Source organism: Numida meleagris, chromosome 2 (assembly GCF_002078875.1).
Source record: "Numida meleagris isolate 19003 breed g44 Domestic line chromosome 2, NumMel1.0, whole genome shotgun sequence".
Classification (NCBI taxonomy): Eukaryota; Metazoa; Chordata; class Aves; order Galliformes; family Numididae; genus Numida; species Numida meleagris.
Window position 1 is genome coordinate 136,766,868 of NC_034410.1, and position 25,605 is coordinate 136,792,472.

General features: G+C 41.0%; 1 protein-coding gene across 1 annotated transcript in view; it reads right to left on the bottom strand.

Moving 5' to 3' along the window:
* Positions 528–25,605, bottom strand: part of TMEM65 (transmembrane protein 65) — a 32,124-nt gene continuing 7,046 nt past the window's right edge. Inside the window, exons 2-7 of the mRNA XM_021386113.1 lie at positions 11,615–11,659; positions 9,890–9,957; positions 7,546–7,600; positions 6,345–6,387; positions 5,311–5,416; positions 528–3,763 (exon numbers count right to left, since the gene is read on the bottom strand). Coding sequence (XP_021241788.1) covers positions 3,668–3,763; positions 5,311–5,416; positions 6,345–6,387; positions 7,546–7,600; positions 9,890–9,957; positions 11,615–11,659 — 413 coding nt within the window. The 3' untranslated portion in view covers positions 528–3,667. The remainder of the gene's footprint in view (positions 3,764–5,310; positions 5,417–6,344; positions 6,388–7,545; positions 7,601–9,889; positions 9,958–11,614; positions 11,660–25,605) is intronic.

Below are 25,605 nucleotides of genomic sequence, written 5' to 3' on the forward strand. Positions count from 1 at the left end.
TTGGCTACATTAGCGATAGCTTCCAAACAACACTTCAGAGCAGACCTACTGTACAGTGCAATCAAAACAGGGTATAAAAATAACAGCCAATCCACACTAGTTGTCCAAATGAGATGAGCATCATTCCGATTTTACTCACAGCACTTCTTGTTTATGAGCAGACATGGCTGAAAAGGAACCAAGCACTGTAAACACTGTAGAGTTCTGAAGTTCGGGACAGTTCAAAAGAACCTTAGTTTGCATACAAACCCCAGTTATTACAGAACTTCTAATATTAATCAGAAATGCTGCTCATATACCATGCAAACATTTTAATTGCTGAAGTTGTTCTCCTCCAAACAGGAAGAGACAAAAGTAATCTACTCCACTGTGATAATATCCTCTGTAAGTGACAATGGGACTCATTTAAAATTTACATAATGAACTCCTGTTTTGTTAACTGAGACCAAATGTCCACAAGACATTAACATTGTCCCTCCAGCAGGTGGTCTAATAAAGAAACAAAACAGATCTGCTGCAGTACAAAGTTTACAGAAAGTTTGGCAATTTAATTAAAGACAATACAAAACACGTTTTCTGAATTCAAATAATTTATGTAAAAGTACATGAATGAGAAAATATCAGCAAGTAGAACTGGGTAACCACATTACCAGATGCATGTTCTTTCTCCCTAGGGATAACATACAGTAAAAATAAAAATACACTTACATCTTAAGTTACAATAAAATACAGTATTTTAAAATAAACACAATTTCACGTCTACCAGCCCTTTAACAAGAAAAACTCCTGTTAACTCAGGACAAGCTTGACAGAGTAAAAACAGAGTAATACTAAAGCTGCTCAGTAACTCTGAGAGTGTCTGATTTCCTTTTATTAAGGAAGGAGAAAACAACAGAAAACAAAGAGGAGACTTTTGTTATTGCTCTGTCTTTTGAGTTACCTATTTTTAAGACAGTGATCAGAGCACTGGGGATTACTTTCAACTGTGAACGCAAAAAAAAATTCTTTCATTATCCGGAGACATCTTCGGATCAGGCACAAATCTTCCACTTCACATGAAACAACTGCAGATCCACACAAAAGCGGATCCCGTAGGCAAAGCAAACCACCCCTACTGTATTCAGGGTTGCACCTTGGCCCCAACAAGCACTTTCTCTCAACCTTCTGAGCCATTATTTTTCTCAAATCTTGAGTTATTTATTCATGTATGCCAAATACTGAAACTCCAAAAGTCACCTTGATTATAACATCATACAACCACCCAAAACACTCAAGGTTTCTTATCACATGTCACCCTCTACTTTTGTGTTGTCAGCTAAATAGATATCAAGACGACACATAACTGATTCCTTTGATGGTATCTTAATTCATTAATTCTCCTTAAAGGCATTGGTTGAAATACAGTAGTTTGACATACAACAAGAGAATGCCATCAATTTACATGCACAAACTATTAAAAATAGTACATGATCTTTCCTATTGCCATTATAAAAAGAATGCTACCTCAAGAGCTGACACAGTCTTCTGATTATTCTTAAGACCTCTAAAAAGGAGTGATGAAAGTAGTGTTCCAGTTAGAATGACAGCAAAAAAAGAGGTTTGGCCACTCTTGAAAGATTCCAATGAAGATACCAGTATTGCAATGGGAAACATCATTGGAATTCTCATTTAAAAAAAATACAGAAAGGTTATGCAAAGTTGCCTTAATGTGTATTTCAGTTAAAAGAACGTAGGAAATACATACAGTTTTTTCTAGAAACACACCAGAAACAGAAGTACAGAGGGTGAAAAGTCAGAGTTTAAGGCAAGGGAAATGTGGGAACATCTAAAAAAAAAATTAAGTTAAAAAAAACACAAGCAAAAAAAGGTATTACTGACATACCATAAACCCATTGTAAACCCACTATTGGGATGTGCTTTATTTTCTAACAGGACCGTTTTTTTTTGAAATGCAAGCCAGAACACCTCTGCGTTCATGTGTTATTCTTGCCTAGCTGAGATTTCTTTCAGTTTTACAGCTTGGTCGGGATTAGTTTAACACACAAAAGGCAGCAAATGCTACTAGGTCTGCTCACTCCAAGTTTTCAGAGTCTGCTTTTCACAAAGAGATCTATCATTGTGACTTTCATGAAAGGTTGGTGTCAAAGTTTCAGTACTGCTGTTTAAGGGGCTTCCAGAAATTAGAACAGAGAAGACAGATTTATGGCCAAGAGATAAGCAATGAGCTCTGTAAACATATGCATGTTACAATAAGACTTTCTATAGCAAATAAAAATCATGGGATTGAATTTTCTTTTACACCATTTATTTCTTGGTTTCAGAAGTGCTAACAAGTCCAGTGACAGAACTTTCAAGTGCCTAGGCTGTACCTCTTTTTAATGTCTTTCCAAAAGGGTATTGAAAGAGGTAAGAAAACCCCTGTCTAACCAATAGTTATCAGTTTAATATTGTTATTTGGCAAGTTGGATCCTGAAATTCACTTCATAATTGTAATTATAATTTATGACCATACAAAAAAGTGCAGTTACATGTGACTGCACTGTCAGATCTATAATACATCGAATAAGACTTCAAAAATAAAAGGCAGGAACAGGAAGAAGGCCTCAAGTCTTTTTTTTTCTTTTTTCAGAAGTCTCACAGCAAAAAAAAAAAGTTAAAACATAAATACAAAGTTATAATCTGCAAACCAGGTCCTCTAATCCAGACTGAATGGAAAATTCATATTTTATTGTTTAAGTTAAGCCGCCCATCACAAACTTGCAGTGCCAGTGCTCATTCATATCTTGAAAGGCTCCCCAGCCTTGTCAGCCCCCATTAGCCATTCATGCTTCATTTTAAACAGAACTTTTTTTTTTTTTTAAAGGGTTTTGAATTAGGAAGTCTTAATTCTTTGATAATACATTAAAAGCTCAGGAAGACAAGCTTAAGGAGATAGCAACTGAATTCTCAAATTATTGCTTACAAGGAAGAAAAAAAAGGAAAAAAGTCATTAATATGGAAGTACAGAAGGCAGTGTTAAGACACCACTAAAGATGAACTTGGAAAGGATATTATACTGCAAACACTTACCTTGTCAGGGCATTAAAATGATCACCTCAGGCGACAATTCAGAGATTCAGAATTATAAAGAATGCAAATTAGACTGTTGCTGATCACTGAAAGATCTGATGTAAAGGCAGTGCAAAATGACAGCTGGTGAGGGGGCAACCAGCCTTCCTGTGAAGTGAGGGACTTCAAATCACTCGTAACTGACCTCCTCAATAATCTGCATTGAAGGACCTGATGAACAGCCGCAAGTTTTTTGTCATGCAATTACATCTGTTAAACAACCAAGATGCAACTCAAGAGTGTTACTGTCATCCACGGTGGATTATTAAAGTAATGATCTGTTAAAGAATAAGGTCAAAAGGGGAAGTGGTAAACATCATTTGCCATAAGTGAAAACACTTCAAAAATGTACATTAAATAGAAAGCTAAATGGTATCTTATAAAAAGAAGTACTCAACACAACAAAGCCACAATAAATTAGTGTTTCCATAAAACGACATGCTGAAGGTTTTGTTCCCAAGTCTATACATTTTTACTGTCTGTTAATTCCTAAATATTGACAGCATAATTGAGTAATTGAGGTACATTAGTTTACATTTGTATACGTCTTGTAAAAAGGTTATTTTTTTTCTTCCAGTTTTTCTTCCTCATCGCCAAAGAACAACAAAGGAAACATTCCTAAAATGCAGCCAATGGTCACTCCAATAGCTTTACCCTAGAGAAAGAGGGAAAAAATTAAGTTTCTCACTGATCAGTTATTACTTACTTGTGTGCAGTACTAACAAAATCAGGAAAATGGACACTTTGTTCTAGCTTTTGGTTGGGAGCCACATTTTCCCTAGCATGCAGACTAGGAATGGTCTATGAGAGAGAGACATGTATAACTAGCAAATTAAGAAATCCTGTGCTAAAAAATAATGCTGTGTGATAAAAGACAATTCTAAATAAAGAGGAGAGGAATGACCCATGAACAGATGCACATGTGATAAATAAGGGAGGAGCTCGAGATTCAAAGGATTAGGATGATGGCCAGGAAGATGGGGAAGGAAAAACAATATTAAGGCTCAACTGTAAGAAGCATCCGCTTAAATCTGGTAATGCAAATTATCATCAAGGTCAGAAGTGAGCAATGTAATAGTTTGTAAAGGCACAAGGTGAAGACAAAAATAAATAGATTGGAAAATATTTCACAATTTACCTAGATATAAAAGTCAACAGGGAGGAAAGAAATTAAAAAGGCAACATCTGAAGGCATGTCACCAGCAGCAAATGAACAGTGTTGAGAAACTTCATGCAGCAGTAAATAATAAAAAGACAGGAAAAAAGTGCTAGCATACAGAGCAAGACACTCAGAACTCTTTACGCAGAAAAGTGCTGTGAACAAACTCTCATGGAATTACAGACTTATGCCACAGACTCAGCTTCCAATAAGAAACCTTGTATGTTGGACAGACAGAGGGCAGCCCACTGACAATATGCCACTTCTTCCCTGCTCAACGCCTTAATATATTGCTGCTAAAAGTAGACTTTTTCCTAACTTTCTCAATAGAAGTGTTATTTCTTTTCCCTTAAATCTGCTAAGAGAATTTTCCCCATGAAATTTTGCTCCGGCAAAGAGAAAGAACGACATGCTTTCTTAATCAGTTTCTAATAATCCATTTCTTTAATCAAAATAAACAACATTATCACTGGTGAAGTGAGACTACTTCAAATGGTTCAAGGTTCATGAAGTAATCATCCTGAAAAAGCATATGAAAAAGGAAGTGCCCCATAGCTGTAGAAGTTATGGCAAACACAGGCACTGAATACTGATCAAATGCTAAGGTTTAATAAGATAAAAGTTAATTCTGTATACAAACTGATCACAGACTAATAGAAACCAATATATAAGAGAACAGATGCACAACTAACAAGCGCTTGACAAAGAATGCATAGGAGTTAAACTACTGAAGGTAATGCTGAGGGCATTTACCAGACAGCAGTCAGAGCTCAACTGAGGTAAGTGCATAGCATACATGTAGTCACTGAGGAGATCATCCATACTACCAGCCACCTGAGGCTTGTTGTGTACAAACAAAATGCCCAAGCCCAAAACAACCCAGTCTCCCGGTGCTGCTACAGGCTCACAACCAAACCTTCCAGGAAACATTCAGAGTGTTGGCAGCCATTAAATACTTAATGGCTGCCAGTGACAAAAAGGATCTGTCGCGTGTTTGTTTAAACAAAAAGGCTCCCCACAAGGAGTGCCTGCAGGTTACTTACCAAGTGTGCACTAAGACGTGTTTGCCACATGTCAGCTTGTTTGGGTGTTAGATCAGGGATAGAGAGACCCAGCCGTGAAGCTAAAGCTTCTACATAACCTGCAAGACTGGAAGAATTAGAAAACGAGAACAAATTATTTGGGATATGAAAGTGTCTTCAGGAGAGGATTTTGAACTATTTGAAGCACTGAAAATCGCTTTTCTTTCAGCACATCGATAAAGCCATTCAGAGGTAAATACAGGAAAGTACTCAAATTTTAACACTTTTGCAATCAACGTAAATCTATTAATTTTCTTACTGATTTAATATGCAATATTTCCAGGAGTTCTTTAAGCAGTAAGACAAGACCGGCTTTAACATTACTGTACATTACAACAGCCTGCAAGTAACATTTACAAGAAAAATGTTGCACACTGTTCACCCTCTTCTGCAACAAGTTTTTTTTTTATGTGCAGAAGAAAAAAATCAGAGGGAAAATGGAAGGAAAAAAAACAGCTTTGCTTTTAGGATCTACTCAGAAATTTCCTTTTAAAAGGGAGATGCATCTGTTTATATCCAACTGAATAAAATACTGAGTTACAGGCAACAAATAGATACACCTAGATCTGAAGACATCTCCTTCTTCTCAGATTTAACAATTATATTCACAATTATTGCCGTATCTAAGGAGAAGGACATCTATTGTTATATGCTTAGATCTGAAGACGTGATGAGGTAATATTCTGTCATAGCAGCACTGAATCATGCTAAACACCAATTCCAAACCCCAATTTTTATCACTTAAATATATAATATGTAATAGGAAGAGTTATTCTCTGTTTCAAAACTACAGCACTGCAGTTTTGATCTCAACAATATAATCAAATGTCAAGTGGTTTACTGAAGGACAACTCTAAAGCTAGGAAAGCAAAACAAAACAAAACAAACACCCACACACCAATTAAAGAAAAAAACACAATTTCAATAGTTTATATGTTTGAGTTCACCAACACTGGTTGCAAAGGAGTAAGAAATATTCTTAAATTCAGACATACCCCAGTCCAGCTAAATCTGAAACAAGGTTTCCCAAAGCAGCAGCTGGTGATGATGAGAGGGAAGAAGCCAAAACATTAATAGCGAATAAAAACAACCAACACCCTCCCACACCCACTGCTGTGGCCCTCGCTCTTATCAGCACATACTGCATAGAAAACTAGAAGTAATTTTACTTTTGAGCTTATCTTTTGACTTCATTACAACAGCAGAATAACAACATTTTTCCTAAACTTATACGAAGACTTCACAAATGCAAAAAGATGACCTGGAAATTGGTGTAACAGCTTTTCAGATCAGAGTTAATAATCATGGCCACACACAGTTGACAGTTTCACACAGCTAACACCGGACACAAGAAAGGCCCTGCGGTGCCTGAAGAGGCACAGAGCACTGGAAATAGAGCAGATATAGCTTTGCTCCGCAATTCAAAAGCAGGTCTCATTTCCATACACTGCAACAGCTTCAGAATAAATTCTGTATGTGATTGAATATGTCATACTTCAAAGTTACACACTTAAAATATATGATTTCACAGCAGATCTTATTGATATAGTCTTGCTTGTGACTGTCTTGCACTGCAGTGGAGGGCTGCAGATTTCCAGAAGATTAACTTGTTCTGCTGTACAAACTTCCATCCAAGCTATCCGCGTGCTTTCAAGCAATGCTACACCTGCAGTTGGTGCGCTCACAAGCAGTTTTTTCTCACGTTGCTGAGGCACAGAAGCAGTAAAGCAGAGCTCATTAGTTTTGGCAAAGTGCTGGAGAGCAGAGCTGCTTCTGCACCTTTGCAGTGTTGTGCAGAGGCAGGGAAACCAACAAGAACACTGGACAACACAGCAGAGTGACATCAAACATTGATCTTCACTGAGCACTGCAGGCAAACAGCCGCTTGCAAATAGGTGCATAAATATTAGATCTCCGGGAATTTAAAAGCAGTTCCATTACAGAAATGCAAACACGTTTTTTTTAAGTGACCCAGGATTTGAACTTTTAGATTAAAAACAAACAATAAACCCAAGAATTGCACAATGCATTTGAACTAAAATTCTGTTTCTGCAAATAGAACGCATCCTTGTTTATTATGAAAGACTGCTGCAGCAAGACGAAAGAAGAGCCATTTCAAACCCTGTGGCCTACTTTCAGCCTAAAATACAAGAGTGTGTCACATTAGTCTACGCATACTCCATTTTTATTACTTGCCTGCCATGGTTGAGATTCCTAGGACAATTCCAATTGACAATTCTATTTGGGTTCCCTGAAAAATGAGAGTTCCCATTATTTGATGGATACAGATTTAAAATAAGATGATACTAATTCAACTGGTATCACTTACTGCTTATGTTAAAACTGAAAGAACAAATGGACATTACTTCTATTAGATTTGTATAGCTCTTATACTCCCAGCATATGCATTATCCCCTACAACAAGAAGCTACTTCAGTTCCTCTTTTAATATTTTATATAAATCTCATAATGGCAACCTAATGGCTAAAGCAGAAATCCCCTTTTCTGCATACCATTTTCTCCACTCTAATTCTTAGCTTCCAGAAATATCGAGCAAACAGAAAAAACGTAGTGTCATATCTCCTTACATTTTCAGATGAAGAAACACAAAATCACACTGAACTGCAGGATGAAATAACAGTGTGTGGCAGGAGGATAAGAGACAAGGGGCACACTTCAGAACAAGAGACGTTCCAGTTGGAAATAGAACCACAGAATTGTTTAGGTTGTAACGGGCCTTAAACACCATCTAGTTCCAATCCCCTTGCCACAAGTAGGGTCTCCTTCCACTAGGGCAGGTTGCTCCCAGTCCCATCCAACCTGGCCCTGAACACCAACATCCAGGGATAGGGCATCCACAGCTTCTCTTGGGCAATCTGTTCCGGTGCCTCACCATTTCTGAGTAAAGAATGTCTTCCTTACATATAATCTAAAACTACCTTCTTTTTGTTCAAAGCTCTTGTTCTATCACTACACTTTCTGATAAGTCTCCCCCCATCCTTCCTGTAAGTCATGGAAGCCCACTATAAGGTCTACCCAGAGCCTTCCGTTCTCCAAACTCAACAAGCTCAGCTCCCTCAGCCTGTTTTCACAGGAGGGGCACTCCAGCCCTCTAAGCACCTTCATGCTCCTCCTCTGGAGCCACTCCAACAGGTCCATGTCTTTCTTACAGTGGGGGCCCCCCAACATGGATGCAATACTTCAGGGTCTCACGAGCACACAGTAGGAGAGAATGATCACCTTCATCCTGCTTGCCACACTTCTTCTGATGCAGCCTAGGGGATGTCTGGCTTTTTGGTCTGCCTGCTCACATTCAGTTTTTCATCCACCGACACCCCCTGAATCCTTCTCCTCAGGTCTGCTCTCTAGCCCAGACTGTATTTGTGCTTGGGACGGCCCTAATTCAGATGCAGGACCTTGCACTTGACCTTGCTGAAGTTCATGAAGTTCACACAGGCCCACCTCTCTAACCAGTCAAAGTCCCCTTTGGATGGCACCTCTCTGCTCCAGCATGTCAGCTGCACCACACAGCTTGACGTTGCCAGCAAACTTGCTGAAGGTGCACTCAATCCCACTATCCACGTCACTGGCAAAGATGTTAAATAGCACCAATCCCAATACCAACCCCTGAAGAATGCCACTCGTCACTGGCTTCCACCTGCACATCAAGTCATTGACCGCAACTCTGAGTGCAATTACCCAATCAATTCCTTACCCACCAAGTGGTCTATCTGTCACATTTATGTCTCTCCAATTTAAAGTCAAGGATGCAGTGCAGGACAGGAAAGTGTTTTTCACAGTGAGGACAGTCAGGCATTGGAAGAGGCTGCCCAGACAGGTTGCACAGTCTCTGCCCTTGGAGCTTTTCAAGACTCCACCTAATAAAACCATGAACAACTTGGTCTGACCTTTCAGCTGATCCTGCTTTGAGCAAGACATTAGACTAGAGACCCCAAGAAGGTCCAAAGCAAGAGCAAGACTAAAGACCTAGTGGCTTCTGAGGTCCCTTTCCACCAGAATTATCCCATGATTAACATTACACTGCCAATTATAATTCCACCCAAGGAACAGCATCTTTGGTCTTGATTCATTTTCCTGTTTCACCAGCCCAATTCGTTTTCCAAATAAACTGAAAATATTTAAAGAGCACTACTCAGCAACACCAGCTACATCAGTACAAACGAGCATCAATGCTAACAATGCTTCCATCACTGGGAATGAAAGAACACTGAAGCCTTAGACATGAAGACATTATGATTAGTTGATGCAAAACATAAACGTATCTTAAAGCATGGATATGAAGAAAAACAAGTTTCTTCCTAATTCAGTAAAACTTGTTTCAGTGCTGGCCTTCAGAAGATACAACACTCCTTTGCATTCTGCGAAGTCAAAATAGAAACAGAAACTTTAATGGAAAATTAAGAGAAGAAACTAGTTGAGTTGATACAGAGGGAAAGGAGTCTTCCTGAAGCTCTCAATTACTCATTTAGTACAATATAAATAGTATTGGCTTGATCAGAGAATTAAATAAAGAACTTACCGCAGCAATCATAATTGCGTTATCCAAAAATCCAAACCCTACAAAAGGTAATGCATTGTGGAAGAACACTAAAAAATAAGTAACAAAGAGATAATATTGATAGGGGTTCACTAGTTCACACAAACAACTGAAATGTGAGTTTAATACCACCTTTAAGAGAAACAAAGACAACACACAGAAAATCCCTTTCCTACTACTTTTGCTGGTGTCTGGTTTTTATTTCTGGCAAGCTTGGCTACACAAGTCATATTAATGGCTTGTGAAGGAGCATGTGAACTAACCTATTCTTTCTAAATTCCTGTACAGTTCTGGATGAAAGCCATGTATGCCTGTTAGTGGATAAAAAAATATTTAACACTGAACAAATTTTGATATGACTTACAATCCTTCCAATTGATTCTGTAGTATCAATGAAGATTGCCAAGCTGTCTCACCAGACTCCTTGCATGGTCTGAGTAATTTCTAACAAGCAAAATACTACTGTATTGCTCCTTTTTGTCCCACTCCATTTTTTTCTCTCAACTTTTAACTTATAAGCTCTCTATGAAGATGTGTATGAATTTGCCCAGCACTGCCTCCAGGTGCTAGCATACTAAACACAGCACTGAGGACAGACTACTTGACTAGAAACTCAGCTTAGATAATTAGTTCTTTTCACTTTTTTAAAAACATTCAAAATGCAGCTATTTAGTTTTTCCCCCATTTCAGATAGGACTAATAATCACTTATTATAAACTTTTAGAGATGAAAACATATGAGGGAAGAAAGAGGACTGTATGAACTTCACAGGCAGGTGAAAAGAAACCAGCAGGACTCTCTTTTAGGTTTACTTCTCAAAAACACCATGAATCCATTATAACAAAAACTGATGTCACACAAGATGTTTCATGCTCAGGTATGTGAACACATATGGTCTTCTCTAACAACCTTTTAACAACATACATACCTTCTCAAATGTACACATAAAAGGCTAAAGCATGGAACGTATGCATTTTTCCTTTTGTTAAATAGCAGGACAAAAATCCCCAAAAAGCTGACGGCAAAAAAAAGCACACGAATAGATGCCAAAGGCTTTCAAAATGTGTGTATCTAGCTGTAATATGGATTACATTCTCATTGAAGTTGACAGAATTTTCTTATCCATGGAATATATTTCCCCAATGATCAAGGGAAAAAAAAATATATATGTAAGTATAAATACCTAAAAGTGGAAAATATTTGACTAAATTCATTTGCTCTCTGACAGAGTTTAAAGTCATAAAAATGAAACAACTTGGAAGAGAAATCAGAATTTGAAAGAACGTGATTTTATAAAGAAGACCAAATCTACTTCCAATTTCTCTGTAATTTTACCCCAACATCTCAATTTATTTAACATATATGCAACTCAAAGCAAGTTGGTATTTTTAAGCTTAAAAAGAAAAAAATCCACAAGGTATTACAGCGTCAGTGCAGCTTGGCTTAGACGAACAACATTTGCTGCTGACTTTGAACAGTGTTCTTTTGTTTGGGCTTTCTGTCCTACTTTCGTTAAATGGCACACATTTCTCTCACCAGATGAGGTGTTATGAAATAAAGCACTGTAGGGGCTTGCTTTGGTTTTCTTCTACTCTGTCGTAGTACAAGGATGCGGACAGACCAATGGCTCGCAGGAGAAAGACGAAGCAACCCAAACACAAAGACTGCACAGTACCGAACCACATTCGGCAAATGCTCTTATTTTACCATGTCTCAGTTGTCCTGGAGATGGTGGTGCAACCTCCAACTTCTCTAGAGAAGTCAAAATGAAATGAGAAAGTTAGTTAGTACAACATATACTCAGTTTCATATATTATAAAGCATTTACCAATTTAGTAGCAGACAAAAAGCAGCTTTGTTACGTTTCTATTATTTGTATAATAGGTACTATGATATTAAAAGCCAAAAATCTCAATTGACATATTACAAGATTAAACTAGCAGTTGTAACTGATTATGCAAAGTAACAGCACACATCAGAACAGCCCATTACCAAGAGCCATCTTTATTACAGGATTAAACAAGAAAATTAGAAAACAACACTAGAATTAGTATAAAAAAAACATCTAAAAAGAACTGTCTTTTAGTATTTGTTTTCAGGGGTACTCCAAGCATGCAGCAGAAAAGCTTCTTTCCTCCAGTCTGCAAAAAGAAAATGTTACCGTTTCTGTTCTGAGAGCAGGCATCTTCTAACAGTATGAGAAAATAAAATACTACAACACCAATTTCGGTAAGAACAAATCCACTTTGGTCACCCCCTCTATGAATGTTTGAGGTATCGTGGCCTTAAAACACAAAGAGCTTAGAAGAACATCATTCCTGAAGCTGCCTGAAGCTAAGGCAGTGCAGCTAAAGTGGTGCACAGAACGCTGCACCCACAGCTGCCTGCTTCACAGCATACATCTGGGGACAAGGGAGAGAAAACGAGCAACCTGCCAGCTTCCCCTGCCCCAAGTACTGATCTTAAGTATAAGACTCCTCTTCTAAAGGAGGAAAAGAAATGCCTCAATGACTTCCAGCACAACAGACCCTGAGCTTTTGACAAGTTGCCTTTGATTAGCATCCTCTTCAGGGAAAGTTAAAAAAAATGGCAAAACGCAAGAGGAGCTGACATCACTATCCCAAACATTTAAATTGTACATGCAGCAGCAGTGGTAGCTGGCATGAAAACACAATGCTGCAAACAGGCTGTACAGCATTTGCGGATCACCATCGAGCCAGAGCTGCACAGATCACAGCGAGTGTCCCTACATCCACATGAGTTGCTGCACTCAAAGCTATTGTGAAGGAGAAAACAATACACACTTAAATTAATCTCAGGTAAAAATAAATTGCTTAGACAATAGCAGCAGTATTCAGCCAACCAGCAGACTTACTTCCAAAAGAATTCAATTCCTTTTAGGTCCTAAAGCTACAAAAATTTTCAAGGTTAAAAAAAAAATCACAGAACCATAAATGTTGGAAAAGACCTCTAAGATCAACTGGTCCAACCATCCACCTACCACCAGTACTGCACACTAAACCACATGCTTTAGTATAACATCTACCCTTTCCTTAAACACCTGCAGGGACGGTGACCCCATCACTTCCCTGGGCAGACTGTTCCAGTACCTGACCGCTCTTTCTGAGAAGAAATGTCTCTTAATATCCAACCTGAATCTTCCCTGGCACAGCTTGAGGCTGTTACCTCTCATGCTATTACATGGGAGAAGAGGTCGACCCCCACCTCACCACAGCCTCCTTTCAGGGAGTTGTAGACAGCGACAAGGTCTCCCCTGAGCCTCCTCTTCTATGACTGAACAACCTCAGTTCCCTCAGCCGCTTCCCATAAGACTTGTGCTCCAGAACCTTCACAGCTTTGCTGCCCTTCTGTGGACACACTCCAGAGCCTCAATGTCTTTCTTGCAGTGAGGGTCTCAAAACTGAACACAGCACTTGAGGTGCAGCCTCACCATAGCTGAATAGAGGAGGATGACCACCTCCCTGCTCCTGCCAGACACACTATTGCTGATACTAGCCAGGGTGCCATCTGCCTTCTTGGCTACCTGAGCACACCACTGGCTCATGTTCAGCCAGCTGTCAGCTAACATCCCCAGATCCTTTTCCTCCGCACAGTCTCCCAGCCCCTCTGCCACAAGCCTGTAGTGTTGCCTGGGGTTGCTGTTACCGAAGTGCAGGACCCGGCACTTGGTCTTGGTCAACTTCATCCCACTGGCCTCAGCCCAGCAATTCAGTCTGTCCAGATCCCTCTGTAGGGCCTTCCCTACCCCCAGGCAGATCAACACTTCCTCCCAACTTGGTGTCATCTGCAAACTTCCTGAAGGTGCACTCAATTCCCTCATTCAAATCACATTAATAGAGATTATTCAAACAAGAGAGGCTCCACTACCAACCCCTGGGGAACGCCATTTGTGACTGGTTGCCAGCAGGATTTAACTCCAATCACCACCACACTCTGGGCCTGGCCCTCCAGCCAGTTCTTTACCCATCAAGGAGTGTACCAGTCCAACACATGAGCTGCCAGCTTCTCCAGGAGGATACTGTGGGAGACAGTGTCAAAGGCTTTGCTGAAGTCTAGGCAGACTACATCAGTAGCCTTTCCCTCATCCACCAAGCAAGTCACCTGGTCATAGAAGGAAGTTAGACTGGTCCAGCAGGACCTGCCTTTCATGAACCCCAAAAAAGCTGCAGAAGAGCTGCTTCCGTCCATCTAAGATTCAAACTATCCAAGCCCCACAGACACAGCCACCTGCACTTAGCTGATAAGTGAGAGAAGCACAGCCTGTATACTAGGGAAATTCACACAAGTTTTTTCCCCCCCCAGAAAACACCACAGGAATCACATCCCTGAAGCTCAGGGTGGAGATAGGCCCAGGGAGCAGCCTATGGTACCAGCAGGGAGCCCTGCAAAGAACACGTTCACGCTGCACGCAGCACTGGTGCCCCACAGTCAGAAAAAAAATCACGCTACAAATTTCAGCTCTTGTTAGGAAGGATGGGACCAGGGATAGAACCTGTTTGTCCAACACAAACTTCTGCACGTGGCTGGACCTGGCATTCTTGCAGGGCAGACAGGCATTTACAGGAGTGTGGAATGAGCAGGTTGCATATACATCCTGCTGTCATTTCAGAAGCTTTCCTCAGACACCAGAAAAAAAAGCAATTCTTACAGCTTTTGGGAAAGTTATAGCCACGGTGAACACAAGAGATTTACTGAAGGTCACTGCTCTGCAGAGCTCCTGACCTCTCAGGGTGGCCAGGAAAGGAAAGCTATGGTCCTCACATTTCTGTCAAAGCTTCCCTAACATCCTCTCTTTTCATCCTTCTGGATGCCGGGTGAGGACAAAATCCCAAAGCGCTGAATTCAAGCACAGGAGGTCACAGGCTGCTGCCCTTTCTGCTCCCATGGGAAGCCATCACAACAACCAGAGTGGTTCCTGGCCCTGAAAACATCTCATGAAGTACTGCTTGTCCTGAGGCTACACTCCAGACATAGGGATCTTGTGATAAAAATCTGTAACAGCACACAGACACCTAGGAAATGCTCCTTTTGGTCTCAAGACATGACATCTTTTTGTAGCTTGCCTGATTTTAAAATGTGGTTATGATGGCCAATTAGTGAAGATAAACCCCAAGTGAAATATTTTATAGAATATCCTGAGTTCAAAGGAGCCCACAACAATCATCACGTCCAACTCGTGGCTCCACAAAGGATACCTAAAACTCACATGGTATGTCTCAGAGAATTGGCCAGGTGCTCCTTGAGCTCTGGCAGCTCGAGCCCACTGCCCTGGGGAGACCATTCCATGCCCACCACGCTCTGGTGCAGAACCTTCCCCTAATATCCAGCTCCATGCCGTTCCCTCGGGCCCAGTCGCTGTCACAGAGAGCAGAGCTCAGCGCTGCCCCTCCGCTCCCTGTGAGGAGCTGCAGCCGCCATGAGGCCTCCCCTCAGCTCCTCTGCTCTGGGCCGAGCAAACCCAGGGACCTCAGCCGCTCTTCATATGTCCCACCACCCCACCCCTCTACATCCTTCACCATCTCTGTTGTCACAAATTACCCTATCGATCTGGGGCATCACTACAGAAGATGAAAAATTATTTGGTTTACCAAGAAGTACAGAGTTCTTGAACATTAGACTTGTGGGATTAACTACCACCGATCTTGTCTGAGCTTGATAGCACATGGCAGTCCACATAATTACATGCTCTTCTGCATAGTCAGAAAGCTATTAAAAAGCCAGAACACAATGCATAATTTATTTCAGAAACTTACTACCAGAAGGAGGAACTGAGGACAATTGTTCGTCAGGAGAAAAAAAAATCTGTAAATCCATGAATAATGGAAATTTCAACACTTACATTAACTACAAATGACTTAAGTCTCCTCCTTCAGAACATAAACCAGGGACTGCCTTAGGATGCTTTTAGTAGGAGGGAAGCTGGGTGACAGTACTTTGGGAAAGGAGCAGAGCTGACCAGCGCAGACTGGAGGGAAACAAGGAGAGATTCAATACAGGAGAAAAATCACTTCATCAACATAAGGTGTTTCTTTAGGATTCCTGCTAAATACCCATTTTAGGGCGAGAGGCACCTAGGGAGCTCTTACATAGATGTCTTCCTGCCATGACCTTAAGAACTTACTTTTGCTAAGAAAAAAAGCACATAAAAACAAATGTTTTTTGGCAAGAAAGCCAATATCGCTTCCAATACCGCCTCTTTAAAGCATAACCTACTTTCAAACTCTACACCAGATGAATATGTCTCATGAAGAACTAATAAAATGCTTTAAAGCAAAAAATGAAAAAAGAAAAAACAATTCTAGCTACCCTATTCTGGAAAGCATTTCACAATGTATTTATCACAAGTTGCTTTCAAGGCTCAGCAAAAAGAGGGAAGAAGTCTTCAGAGAGCACAGCTGAGGAAATATGCCCTTCAGTTGTTTCACATGAGGGAAAAAACATCACGAGTGCAAAGCCCGTTGTCAAAAACTGAATTTAAGCAGAATTCAACAGTTCAGAATGTATGTGTCTGGGGAGAGGGAAAAAGCCAAAAACAAAAGCACGGAAGCATCCAGCAGTGAATTTCAGGACAGCCATCCACCAACTCATTCTGTATCACTTGGTAAAACAGACGTCAGAATTCATGTCAACACAGAAGGAATAAAACGAAATGGCTGAATAAGTAATACTGCTTTTTCAAATTGACATTCATGACCCTAAATTAAGTTATAAACCAAGTTTCAAGTGCAATTCAGGTCACAAGTCCTGAATTAGCAAGTCTGTTGAGCAAGAAAAGCAATTTAAACTCTCTTAAATGTGTTCTTAATCCTTTTTGATTTTACAGCATCACTTTTTTGCTACATAAATACTTTTAATACACAGAACCAGGGGGGGGGAGGGGTATATAAATCTGACAACATAAATATCATTATCCACAATACGGCCCAAATCCAATGGGTTAAATCAGCTCTGCCAATTGTAGCCAATTTAAACCAAGACAGTACTTGCAATTTTGTTGTAAGATTATTATTCTTCACTGACAAAAACCTCAGTCCCATCACAGGGGGGAATATTTTTTTCAGTCTGCTAAAAACGTTAGCAGTTTGTTTTTTGTTGGTTTTTTTTTGATTTTTTTTTTTTTTTTTAAGATCTGGAATACAAGGAAACCCACCAGCCTAACGGCGTGCATTATTACGTTCCATTCAAACTGCAGCTAGCACAGCTATTAAGTTTTACAGCTAAATCTGTTAGCTACCCAAAGGCAGGAAGCAAGCAGCAGTGTAACAGGCACCGCGGCTTGGGCTGCTCTATGAAGGAGTGTGCTACAGCTGAGCATCGTTAAATCTAAGACAAGTATAAGACGCGCTTCAGAGTTCGAATAGCAGCCTGATTTTTAAGATGAATGAAGGTGGTATGAGGGAAGAATATGAAACATATTAATCATTTAGGTCCATAACAATCTCACCATAAGGTATTTCTCATCTGAAAGTTAGGGAGGGTTTTACTGCAGATGGATAGAACTGAGGCAGCGGTTTCCTCCGAACTGTCTGCCTGGGCCACCTCAGAAATCATGCCGATATACATCCCGAGGACAGCAGGGGTTCGCTTACACAGAACCAGAAACTGAAGCCATTTTTGCTCCTGTTAAAAAGAGGTACTCCTTTACAGGTGGCATTCATCAGAGAATCCAGACAATTCTGGACAAGAGCATGGAAATGAGATGTGTGACACTGCGTTGTTCAGAATCGGTCAGAATTTACTTTCAAGGATCACCTTTGCAGATGTAAAAGAGAGCCCCGCGAATCAACTCTGAAGTAACACGTCCCTTCCCCTCCATTCCTTCTCAGTTTTTCTTCCCCAAGAATTTTAATAAAACTGGAAAAAAAAACCCACCTCAGTACACAGAGCAGAACAAAGCTGAAAGAATATTTCCATTGGTTTTCAATTGGATGCCCATAATATTCCAAAGGGAAACAACAATCCAAAAGTTGGCAGCAAAGGAGAAATATCTCCATCATTTGTTGTCACTCACAAATGGTTTCCTGTTACTACAGCAATTAAGGCGTGAAAGGATGCTGACTCGTGCAGTGCTAAATATACACTCAGCTGTTAGCCAGCTCAGTCACATGCACACCACAGAAAGTTTAGCAAAGCACTAATAAGAGATGAATAAACAGATGACATAAACTATTTTTCTCTACTACTTGCCAAAAGATAACTATGTCCCAACAAACACATACACATGGCACCATGGGCATTAAAGACTAATTTACACTCCCCCTAACACTGCAGAAAATTACACAGGAATCATCTTTATCTCCCTCCCTGAAAACTTGGAAGGAGAAGAGATTACCACATTTATTTGAAACCACTGCTCTATCCAGCGGAGCGCATGCTGAAGCAATCTTGCAGAAGTGCTGCAATCAGTAGAGCAGACACATTTAGCAGCAGAAACGTACATTGCTTCTCATCAGATGGAGGACAGTACAGATCTAAATACCACAGAGCTTCACCACAACTTTCACTGCAGCGCTTACTGGATGTTCACCACCGAACGGTGGGAGAACACAATGCATTCATCCTATTCGCCTTCCCAAACAGGTAATGCACCGTACCGTTGTAAAGATGTTTAACAAAACACAGATCTAAGGTGGAAATCCTGTCGCTAAGTCTGAGAGAAAGCATAAAATGGCAACAGCTACCCAGAAACCCAAATCACCACCTCCATGACTGAGACGTTTATTCCTGACCCTATCCAATTCTCTATCAGCATCTTATCAATCCAAACTTCAGTCTTTCATTTCCACTCAAGAAGATTCACACCAAAATACACTTTGCTTCATAATGTCTCAAACTGCAGATGCAAAATACGTGAAATAAGATGTTTGCCTCAAGATTCAAGGGGGTTAACCAGCTAAAATGATGAGGTAGAAAGGGCTTGCAGTTTGTAATAGAGATAGGGGATAAGGATAAACATTTCAGAGAGAAATGGAAAATAAAAACAGCTCAAGCATTTATGCAGAAATGCCAGAAATGTGGGAAGTATCACTGCTGGAGAGTAAATGTGAACAATAACACGATATACTGATCTGTGCATGACATAATTATGTTATATATTATTTAACAAAGAGTAGTAAAAACATAAGAAGGTACTAGAATGCTGCCAAGAAACAAGCTTTTGTAGCAAATCCCAACTGCAGCGAGCCATCCAGTCACAATTCTCTGCCACAAAAAGGCAAATTCATTTGCAGAAACGTAACACCCATCATCCCAAATGGAGGTTGAGTTTTTCTCTCCTCACTCTGCTTCAAAGCTCAGGGACTTCAATGAGTTCCCTGGGGCTAACGGAGGGACATTTCTCAATGGTACAGCAAATTCTTCCCCTGGCATTATTAACACTTTCACCAGTAACTGCAGAAAAAGACTGGATAAATACTTTAACATTAGAGTGGAATTAAACTAATTCAAATATACCCTTCTAACCATAAGGCGATTTTTCGGCTTCTCTGCCAGCTTTGGTTTTTCTTGTGCCTCTCTGGTTTCAGGTTAAGCATCCACTCATTTCTTCACCAGTTATCACCTGAGCAGAGCAGCAGCTCAACAACGGCACAGAAACAGAAATAAGATCACAGTATCTGTGCTATCACTGCGTTAGATTAGGTTTTAAGATACCCTTTATAGCAGTTTCACTTGAGAGGATAAGCAAAACTGTTCTGTGGGACACCACAAAAGATTAGTTAACAGCAGTTATCGCAGTGGTGTACATAGCCAAAGAGACTGAATCTAGTGCAGGGCTTTTGTCACCTTGAAATTGAGAAGTGTTGGGCATCACTGATGTAACTCCCGAGCAGTGAGTGCTCATGAAATACCCAGAGAAGTACAGGCACAACTATGAGATCCTTTATTTAATGATGCTCCCCCTGTTCTTAAAATCTGTTCTTAAAATCTGGTCCTGTTCTTAAAATCTGAGAAGTTGAGAGAGGAGTTTGTCCTTTCCCACCCCTCCCAGGCAGGCAAGCGATTGCCAGCAGCCTGCACTGCACCAGGGGCTCTCCTCTGCCCCGACACCACCACAGCATCCCAGAGACATGGGACTTGTGCCCCGTGCCAGCAGCAGCATATCAGGTCCATGTATCACTCACTTTTTTCCAAGGCATCTGCCGTTACTGTTATTCTCAGGTAAAGAGTACTGGCTGCTGCCTTTTGCAGTACACAAGCTCCTTGATTGATACTGAGAAAGATGCAGAGCAACGCACATTGCGGGAACAATCTAAAGGCTGGCAACAGCAGCGCTTCCACTGTACCTGGCACGCACAGCACCAGCGCCTGTACTCGGGCAGACAGCAACACCCAATCAGCAGCTCTCACTGTGTGCAGGCCGTTACGGCAGGGAAGGACGCAAGGAGGGCAGCTGCGAGTCTGGCAGGCTTGGTGGGATGATTTTTCCCTCCTTTAAGATAATGCCACCATTACATCTACAGAACATTGAAGAAACTGCTGTTGTCACATACCACCAAGTATCAGCCTGTGGGTAAACCTCGTTCCCTGCCGGAGGACAACCTCGGCAGTACAGAAGACTGCGGAAGTAAGATTCTCTCTGAAATCATTTTAAATGCATACAGAGTTTATTGCTTTTAATCTGCCTCAGAATTAAAGCAGCTACCCAGAACAAGAGAGGGAGAGCAGACAGAAAAACAGAACTGCATTCGTTCAGTTACAGACTCACAGCAAGTTATCACGCTGCTGCTGATTTCTCACTGCATTGTGTCAACAGAAACAAAAGTACAAGCTCCTCAGAAGTCCTCAAGAAACCTTTGATACTTATCAGAAACCTTTGATATCTATCAGCAAAAAAAAAAAAGCACTGAAAGGAACTGCTGACAATGTAAGTTCCAGCCATAAATTACTCTCAGGTAACTGCTACCCCTCTATATTAAGTGTACAATAAATGCAGAACACTGTAGCAATTAACCTATTCTTAACCTACTGCTAAAGACAGCCCTGTGTGCTCAGCACTTGGCCGTCTCCATCCTGCGTACCTGACTGTACGTGGTCAAAAACCAAGCTGCAACATCAGCTGTCTTTGGCAAACAGCTGCAGCAGTGAGTGTTGTACGATACAATGTGAAAACAGACAAAATACAGTTTATATGGAATCTTAAAACATTCTCCCTTGGTTTTTATAGGATAAGAGCACGGAGTATCTGCTGGGTTGTTACGCAGCTCCTGATTTTGTAATTTCTTCCGTATGTGACTTTTAAGTCCTACTACAAATGTTTTTTACTCTATTCATGAGAGTGATCTAACATTACTAAGATTGTTGGTTATATAAAGAAAGCCATAAATAAGGAAACAGAACAACAAAGGAAGAACAAAACCCAGTTAACTATTTCAAGCAATTGCCTTTAGGAAAAAAATAAGAGGGAAATTTTTCTCCTGGGCAGTGTTTCTGCAGACTTCAATAATCACCTGCCTTCGCCCCACAGGATGAACCAGCTCAATTCCAAGTGCATCTATGCAGCTCCCAGCAGCAGAGCTAACTCAGCCCAAGCGACACCACTGCAAGGCAGAGCTGTGCACACATTCCCCCTCTAAAGCTGCTCTGGGACTTGTGCTTCATGAAGCACCACTAATCTGATCCATTTACCTCATCCCAATGCTGTTTAACTTTCCCTTGAAACTAACTGATGACAATTTGATTTTGCTACGTATTTCAACTTTGCCCGCTTTCCCTTTTTTTTTTTTTTTTAAAAAAAAACCTTTCCTTTGTAACTATTTCAACTGTGCTAAAGCAGCAAACTCCTGTAAGTGCTGAAGTTGCATCCTCCACCTACAGTTCTGCTAATCAGCTTGATAATTACTTATTATGAACATAAAAACCACAGCTGAATCCTCAAGGATTTCTGCACACAGAACATGCCTGTTTTATTTATTTCGTGTGAGGAAATAAGCAATCTATTTAACAGTTTTCCTCATGGCAAAGGAAAGTAGCCTTTGGTAATAGTGAATCGCCTGCATCACTGACATACCAGTAATGCCAAGGCTTGCTGGAGAGCTGGATCACATTCATGCTCCTCCTATCTGTTTCATGCTATATGATGAGGCACGAATGCCTCTGGCACCATTCCCTCCCCTTATTCTCACGTGCTGTTCCAAATTCAGCCAGTATTACACAGCCTGTCCTCCAGCAGGGAGGAAGGGGAAGGGTTTCAGCAGCCTGCAATCCTGGGAGGAGCAACCCTGGAGAGACAGCTGTGGAAGGGGATGAGAGACAGCTCCCTGCCTATCCACAAGAGGTCAGGGGAATATGAGGTCAGCGATGCTCTCCAATGTCACTACAAGGGCTTGACAAGACTAAAAACCAACCCAGTTTTCTCACTAGTGCAAGTCACCTTACGTGCTGCCAGTGACACAGATGCTGGAGGGACAAGAGGAACCCTGGCCTGAGGCAGAAAGTCCTCATGGCACTTCTCAGGAGCAAATCAGATGGATGCTGAGGTCCATTTGCATTGCTGCTACAAGGGGCGATCTGGTTATTTTCCCCCTGGTTCCTAAATTCCTCCTTGATCAGAGGACTCATCCTTTATCCTAGCACTTGTCCTCAGCCACAAACACAGCCAGACCTAGAGAACATGACTGCTGCCAGCATGGAAAGACACAATGGGACCACCGTTAAGAAAAATATTTGGTTTAATCTCTTGATCTTGAGCAGATGTTTGTTTCACGTTTGTGACACCATATCCTTACTCAAGCTTTGTAAAAAATCATCCCATTGTCAGGACTTAATGAAGTAATAATTTGCAATATGAAAATTGAAGCTAACTGTATGTAAAGGAGCAGCTAGCTAAAGCAATCAGTTAGTTCCATACACGTTGCTCTCCAGTGTTCCATGAAACTCAACTAAGCCAGTAAAACACAATTTCTACTTACTCTGTTTGCCATGAAAAATGGCATAAGATACTAATGGAGACTGATGACTTGCACTCTGAACACAACCTGAGTTATACTGGCCAGCATTAAGGAAGGGATCGATCACTGCACACAGTCAAAAGCTATGGAAAACAAATCATTTAAAGTCATTTTAACAGTAAAAGTAACTTGAAATCAATGATATTTACAAGTAAAACCACAGCCGGGTGAAACAGAACATTATCTGCTGGTCCCCAGTAAGCATTTGGTTGCAAGGAAAATATAAAGCTGTGCAGCAATAGAACTTTGTATACATAAACACACCAAGAAGCAGACAGATCTCTGTGGAATGGACAAGAATCACTCAACGTTTCCTGCACCCCCTCCCAACCAAGCCCCAAGGCCCCTCAGAGGGTTTGGGAAGACTTGCTGCCGTCCAGCTGCCAGGTCCTGAACCACCTCCGAGAAGCGAGCTCCTGGGACCAACACCTGGGCCCCTGCTGACACCCACAGCGCTGCTTCCCCCCAGCTGGTCTCCCTGTAGAAGCCTCTCGTTTTTTTATGTTTTAGAAATGAAAAAGACTTTCTAAGATTGTGTCCTTCCCCCAGGTCAAGCAGGAGCCTTTAACTGTGACTGCAGACACATGGCAAGGCAGGACTTAACTCTGGAAATGCCTCATACCTGGCACAGACACAGGAAAGTCTTCTTTTCCAAAGCAAAGCACAACAACCGCTCAGCAAATTACAGTACAGGCACCAACATCCTTAAAAGCTACTGAGTATTTAGCAAGTAGGCTGAGCAAAGCTTTTGTCCCTGGGTACAAGCAGTGAGAGAAAACAAAAGAAGCCACCTGCTCCTTATGACTGCTGTAAGGTGGCAGGTGAGCTGCCACCAACTTCACCCCATCTCCAAACATGTAACACTCGTCTTCCAATGCTTCCACTTGCTCTTTTTAGAGATAAACATGTAGGTTGAAATAGTGGCACGTTGGGATCTGCTAAAAGCTAAAGCAGGCTCATTTGTAAAGATCCAATTAAAAAAAAAAACAACACCACCAAACAGTAAATATAAGACAGACTGCGTATCAGGATGTATTATGGCTGCAGGGGTGAATTATTAATAATCAATATACAAATATTGAAGAATGCATAGTAAATGAAAACCCCCCAAAAATATACCAGTGATTTCAGACCCCACAGTTCTGAATGAGATATGCACTCTACTGGATAAAGAGTGTATGTTGTCAGCTTTACCTTAAAAACCTTGGGGTTTCAGAGGAAGCAAGAGCCTGCTTGAGGCATGAGTTAGTGACATCCTCAAAATTCCAAAAGGCAAGCTAATGTTAAAGGACGTTATCCCACACAGCTGTAAAATGACAATAAGAACATTGGCTTTCCAGTTTCTGAGATAGCACCATGCCAATTTAAGGAGGAAGAAAGGAGAGGGATGGTGTGATGACACAAGACAACTCACACACACATTCAGCTTTTCCCAGTCTGAACCACTTCTTTACCAGCAAAAAATAAACTGCATTAAGGACATCCACAACAGCTTCCTAAATCACTGTTTGCATGATATACTTATTTCAGTTTTTCCATTTATCATTTTATAAAATAAAAACTTTTAGTTACATGGGTAAGCTTTACGCAATTTCGTTAGGAAACAGACATCGTCTTCTTCTGCTACAGACTATACGCTAAATCAGTACCCCTGTCTTCACAGGATATACATGGAAAGATAACCTATCACTGAAGGGTTCAAGCTGTTTAGCAAGTAGAAGCTGCATTTTAAGCGATCTTTCCCAAAGAGAAATAAATTAAAACACCCCTCACACCAGACAGGAAAGCCAATAGGGACGTCTGTCTCCCAATAGCCACGAAATGCACTGTTTTACACAAGACATATGCAGTCAAAAACAACGGCTCAAGGCTTGAGTTTTGTGGGGTTTTTTTGTTTTTTTTTTTTAATTTGACCATCTAGAATAAAGAAATACTTGTGCGTGATAGTTATTTTGCACATATTACACACTTAAACACATGCAAGATCTGGAAAAGAAGTTTTCATTTGGGCAGTCTTCTAAGATTCCACCCGTTTTTCTTGCAGCAATACATGCCAACTGCATCAAAACAAGCAAGCAGAAAATGTGCCAAACAAGCAGCTCGCTGGCTGTATGCAATGCCCCATCTTAGCAACACACTTCTAGTTTTTAGTTTTTTACTGTACCAAAAGTACTGGTCATCTCTGGTGATACTAGTTCCTTTGCTCGCTTCTCAAGTGGTACCAGTGGTTTAGGGTATCTGGATGCTAAAAGTTTGCAAAAGCAAGATGGCAGTAAGTCACTATTTATAAATCTTCCAGACCCTCCCAGAGTGCCTGCCAGCAAGGAGGGAACCTGCATAAACAAGGAGAGCGAGTTTCTCTGGGTCTTACACACACACTCCACTTGATCTTGAATCATCACAGAATCATAGAATGGCCTGGGTTGAAAAGGACCTCAAATATCATCGAGTTTCAACGCCCCTGCTGGGTGCAGGGTTGCCAACCACTAGACCAGGCTGCCCAGAGCCACGTCCAACCTGGCCTTGAATGCCTCCAGGGACAGGGCATCCACAACCTCCTTGGGCAACCTGTTCCAGTGCGTCACCACCCTCCTGTGCGAAAAACTTCCACAATGCTTGCTGGCTTTCCTCTGCAAAAACACACAGCTAAATTTCTGCATTCAAACACAGAACTTTAATACTGGAGAACAGAACTGCTGAATTTATTCTAAGTTAAAGTTTTATGAAACA